Source organism: Condylostylus longicornis, unplaced genomic scaffold, assembly GCF_029603195.1.
Source record: "Condylostylus longicornis isolate FDR11 unplaced genomic scaffold, ASM2960319v2 ptg000063l, whole genome shotgun sequence".
Classification (NCBI taxonomy): domain Eukaryota; kingdom Metazoa; phylum Arthropoda; class Insecta; order Diptera; family Dolichopodidae; genus Condylostylus; species Condylostylus longicornis.
In genome coordinates, this window is record NW_026578031.1 from 770,856 (window position 1) to 776,553 (window position 5,698).

At 24.3% G+C, this 5,698-nt stretch overlaps 1 protein-coding gene across 1 annotated transcript; it reads left to right on the plus strand.

Moving 5' to 3' along the window:
* Nucleotides 1–2,514: 2,514 nt before the first annotated feature.
* Nucleotides 2,515–4,321, plus strand: LOC129612197 (protein snail-like). Its single transcript, XM_055525717.1, has 3 exons — nt 2,515–3,001; nt 3,146–3,790; nt 4,236–4,321. The coding sequence occupies exons 1-3, from the start codon at nt 2,515–2,517 to the stop codon at nt 4,319–4,321; spliced, it is 1,218 nt and encodes a 405-aa protein (XP_055381692.1).
* The last annotated feature ends 1,377 nt before the right edge of the window (nt 4,322–5,698 follow it).

Below are 5,698 nucleotides of genomic sequence, written 5' to 3' on the forward strand. Positions count from 1 at the left end.
CACCCATTCACCTTAATTTAAAAATCATCAATTATATTTTCAATATTATTTTTATAAATATGCAGTAATTGATTAATTTAGATAACAATCCCGTATTTAAATAATTAAGAAAACAAATTTTATGCGAACCTCTACAAAAAATAATCTAGAAAACTCAAATGAATTAGATTAATTAATTAATTTTTGCTAAAAATTTTTTTTAAAATTAGTTTTAATGAAAAAAATAATTAATATTAGAAGCTCTGCTCGGGCGCCAGTTTCCCGAAAATTGCTCGTTTAACTGAATAAGGTTTATTTGACGCTAACAATAATTATAACGCATTATATATGTGAGTTGTTAAAAGTTAAAAACACTAAAAAACAGTAAAAAAAATTACCCTATAATTAAAATTTATGGGAAAAACCACAAAGCATTTTGTGCAATCACAATATTATCCAACATTATAACTTGAATTATACCTGAAATATTTTATATTGTTACTAGAAATTTACAAAATTAAAATTCAAATTGCAATAATTTTAAAAATAATTTTCTTTGTCATCTATAAATGAAAATTTGTAATCAAATTTGATTTTGATGTGGTTATTGTGATAGGATTAATTTTGTTAAAAGATCCGATCGAATTTTTTAATAAGATTCCGGTTTATTATACTTAAAATTAAATGTGTAGAACATTTCTTGAATTTGAATTAATTTAAATTTTGATCTAGATCCTTATGGGTATAGGTAACCTTATCGGCTACAAATTATTATTAAATTTAAGTATTTTTTTTCTAAAGTAATTAAAAAAATTCAGTGAATAACATAATTTTAATTTTATAAATGAGTATAAGGTGGACGTGAATATTTTATAAAAATTACAAAAATTAAAATTTTTCTTATTTAATCATAAAAGTTTTATATTTTTACTTATTTTTCACCGCAATATAATAATAACAATTTAATTTGAACAATTAAAATAAAAAAAAAAAACAAAGAAATTAATTTTTAGAAACGAAATCTTTGGACCTCATCTATTAATCACGTCAATAATTTGTTGTGAGGACGTTTGCGGTTAAAAAATTATTAAAAATTAACAAAAGAAAAATAATGCGAGAATTTGAATTCTAAATTTGTAGAATTAAACATACAGCAAAAAAAAAACCCAAGAAAATTGGGCTTGATATTTTTTGAGTTAAGATTAAGAATTTCCACATAATTTGTATCGTAAGTAAATATTAATTTAATTAATTCATAAAATCTGAATCTTACGTTTTGGAACAAAAATATTTCTCAAATTTAATACTAAAAATTTGAATATTTCGAAGCATTTTTATTCGAAATTCATTCAAACATTTGAAATATTTGGCAAAAAGTTGACGGAAAACAAATTTTTTAGTTCAAACCTTTCATTAAAATAATTATTACAATTAATATAAATTCTAATTTCGAAATTTATATTATTCTGCAGGAAATAGAATTCTCATCTTCATATTGAAAGTTACCTAATAGCTGTAGATTTTGGTTCTAACCACTAGAGTCTGGTTAATTGAATTGGCTTGAAAGGACCAATTTTACCAAAATTTTATTTTAAATTAAAATTTAGCATTTTTATACTCATAAAAAATTCCTCATATTAATTAAACGAATTCGTACAAAAATATTCCATATGGATGAATTTTTCTTTTACATATTCTCCTAAAATATTTTACCGTCTCCAAAAAAAAAAAAAAAAAACTCATATTGGTACGTTTTGTATTAACACACCTGGTCGGTTAGTGCTCTTGTTCTGCTCAATAGTTCACAAAAACGAAAAAAAATTTTTTTTTTTTATTTTAGATTCCTTTTGTATTCCGATTCTCTTTTGATATTAATGTATATATATATAGTTTCCCTACCTGTATTGTAGTATTAGTAAAAATTTAAATCTACACATCATATTACACTACATATGTATGTACTACATATTATATGTGATGCACGGTGAACATGAATTGAACTTGCACATTAATAACACTATAAACAGCCCTCCGAAATTTTTGAAATGCATGTGTGCATGCAACATACCTTTATAATGTGCATACCATTAACCATTATAAAAGAAGGGAATTCCGTTTTTTTTTCTTCCAATATGTGATGTGTTTGTTTTTTCTCTTTATGTGTACATATTCTCTGCTGATTCAAAAGGAAGATGAATTGAAAAGAAAAAAAGAGAAAGAAAACAAAGAACGAAAAATTAAAATAAAAAATTTTTTTAGTCCTTTGCGCACGTGCTTTTGTCCAATAAAAGAATTTCTTTGAGTTTATTTTGGAAAAAAAAGAAGTAAAAATACTATTTTTCATTTAAAATTTTGTAGAGGGGATAATGAAAGAGTATAAATAGTGTTTCATGTTCAAGGATTAAATCATTCGAGTTGTAGCATTCATAACATAACATAACGGTTTACAATTAAAAGAGAAATTTAAATTTTAAAATTTTATTAATAATTTTGTTTTTCGATAAAAAAAGAAAAATTTAAAAAAACTAACAAAAAATGGATTATATGAAGTGCCCATTAAAAAAACGACCAATTTTTTATCAAATTAATGAAGAACAAATTGTTCAAAACAATCTACCATTGGATTATACAGACCAACCACAAGACTTATCATTAAAACGTAAAAATGAAATTCAAATTAATGAAATCAATGAATCGAAACGTTTTTGTCCAATTGATTTATCAATTGCATCAAATCCAAATAATTACAAAAAAGAAGAGGAACAAAATAGTACTAAATATTTTAGTCCAATAACTTGGCCACAACAAAATTATTTAACAACACAACATCAATTACATTATAATAAAATTGAGCGAAGATCAATAACTCCGGAATCGCTATCCGGTGATTCATATATATCACGTAATTCAACAATATCACCAATTAGTATCGAAATGCGTTATACAAATTACAATGAACAATCAATGTCACCAAGATTATCACCAATATCAGCAGTATCTTCTGGTTATAATAGTGATAATAGTAATTATCATAATAGTAATTATCATAATAGTAATTATCAAATTATAGAAAAATCATATCAAAATCAATCATTAGAATCAAATCATTATTATTATCAATTAAATGAAGAATATAAAACATCAACAATAATAACTGCAATTAAAGAAAATGAAGAACCTGAAGATTTATCAATAAGAAATTATATACCATTACCAATAGCAGAATTTAATAATGGATCATATTATAATCAATCCGAATCACAATTAAATTATAATAAAAATAAAATATTAGATGGTTCTTCAACATTATCGCTAACGGCAACCTCACCATCGTCTACTGGTACAGTTAAGAATACAATACGTTTTAATTGTGATAAATGTGGTAAATCATATTCAACATTTGCTGGCCTTACAAAACATTTACAATTCCATTGTCCAAAAATTGAAAGTAATCAAATTAAAAAAGTATTTAGTTGTCAAGATTGTAGTAAAATTTATAATTCATTGGGTGCCCTTAAAATGCATATTAGAACACATACATTACCATGTAAATGCAATATATGTGGTAAATCATTTTCGCGACCATGGTTATTACAAGGTCATATAAGAACACATACCGGAGAGAAACCATTTCAATGTGATCATTGCCCGAGAGCTTTTGCTGATCGTTCTAATTTAAGAGCCCATCAACAGACACATGTCGATGTCAAAAAATACAATTGTGAAAATTGTAAAAAATCATTTTCTCGTATGTCTTTATTACGAAAACATTGCGATGATAATGTAGAATGTCAAAGAATATGTCCAATAAGTAATTAATTTTAATTTTTTTTAATTTTTAATATAGAAAATTAATTTTTTTTTTAAATTAAATGTAAAATGTTCAATGAATTCTGAAGCTAAAAGTACCAAAGTTAATTTTGATTTTTAAGTTTTTTTTGTTTTTGCATTTTTATTGCATTGCAAAGGAAAAAGAAAGACTGATTTGCTATTTTAAATGAAGAAAGAAGAAAAATGTTTAAAAATCATTCTTTATAAAAATTTTTTTAATTAATTTAATTAAATTTATTTGTTAGTCTTTTGTAAATTTGAATTTGTTCAAATCTAGTCCATTAGATGATTAAGAAAATTTAATATAAAATGTAAGTTATTTTTTATAATAATGTTGAAAAAAAAAAAAATATAGAAAAGAAAAGTTTCAAAAAATTAAAATTGATTTTTATGATTTACTTTTGAAATAATTTTGAAAATTTCAGATCAAACTTTATGTACTTTTCCAAATATGTTAAAAATTGGCGAATTCTTTGTATGCCGATGGAAAATTAATAATGATAATAATTAATTTTATTAATGGGCAATACAAATGTCTCCAATATAACAGCATTCGAAACCGTTATACAAATCCACTTTTAAGCTTACTAGAAAGTGGCTGATTTTTCGGTCTCAGCTCTTGCAATAATGGTGAGTTACCTAAAATTTCGTAATCAATTTGTCTACTGCAAAGGTGTAGAAAGTTCTTATGACTTTATTAATATCAAGGTTTCTCAGGATTCTATCCCCGAACCAATATTATTCCTGATATTCATTAACGACATCCATAAACTTCCTCTGATAGGTGAGCCATTTTATGCAAATATATTGTAGATATTTATATATGTATATATATGCAAATGATTGTAGCTTATTTTATCTAGTTAATGATCTTCTTGTTATTAAGTCTAATATTGAACATGATTTAGTTGTGTTGTCTGAATTTTTTTAAATTAAATAAACTTGCTATGAATTCTCTCAAAACATAAATTATTAATTTTCAAATTGCGTAGGACTAATATTGCAGCTACACAAATTAGATTAGATAATATTGAAGAAGTAAGTGATTTAAAATGTAACTTTTGATAATAGTCTAAGTTGGCATCCTTATTTGGATAATCAATCATGTACAAACAATGGAATCATATTTAAGTTATCATATTCAATTAAGTTGAAAATGTATTTTGCTTTGCATGACTTAGTTTTGTCTTACGGGACTGCTACATGGGCATATTTTTATATAACGTTTTAAAACTTAGAATAGAGTACCCAAAAATATCTTGGGATTTCAAAACTCATTATAATATTTACGATATTACGATATACTATATCTCGTAGATTGTTACGAGTGAGAGCTATTCAACGTTGTCAGGTAATATTTGGTATTCATAGGATATTTAACGGTTTTGCTTATAGCACAATAGATTCTGTTCGGAGATTTAGTCATAATTTTAACACAATTTTTTAAGGATATTATTCGCAATTAAGAATCGAATACGTTATTATCATTTCAACGCATTTCTGAGACTGGTTCCAAGCTCTTTAATTAGCTACCATTAAATGTAAAGAACATTTTATTTTATACCACGGTTTACGTAAAGTCATAATAAAGGTCATAATAAAGGATCCCAGATTACTACAATAAAAACGTTTATTACAGCATTTTAACTAAATTAATCATAACCGTAAATGTACTGTTAAATTTATTAATTTTTTTCAACAAAATGTTGAAATGTCCTACAATAACATCTTTTCTTATTGTAACTGATGTTTGATAATGCTTTAATCTTTACTTTATTATTGTAGCAAAACAATTATATTTTTTTTAAGTTTTATAAATTTCAAGGCGAAAACTTTTTTTTTAAAACAAAACAACTTTAAAAATAACATCTCCCTAGGAATTAATAAA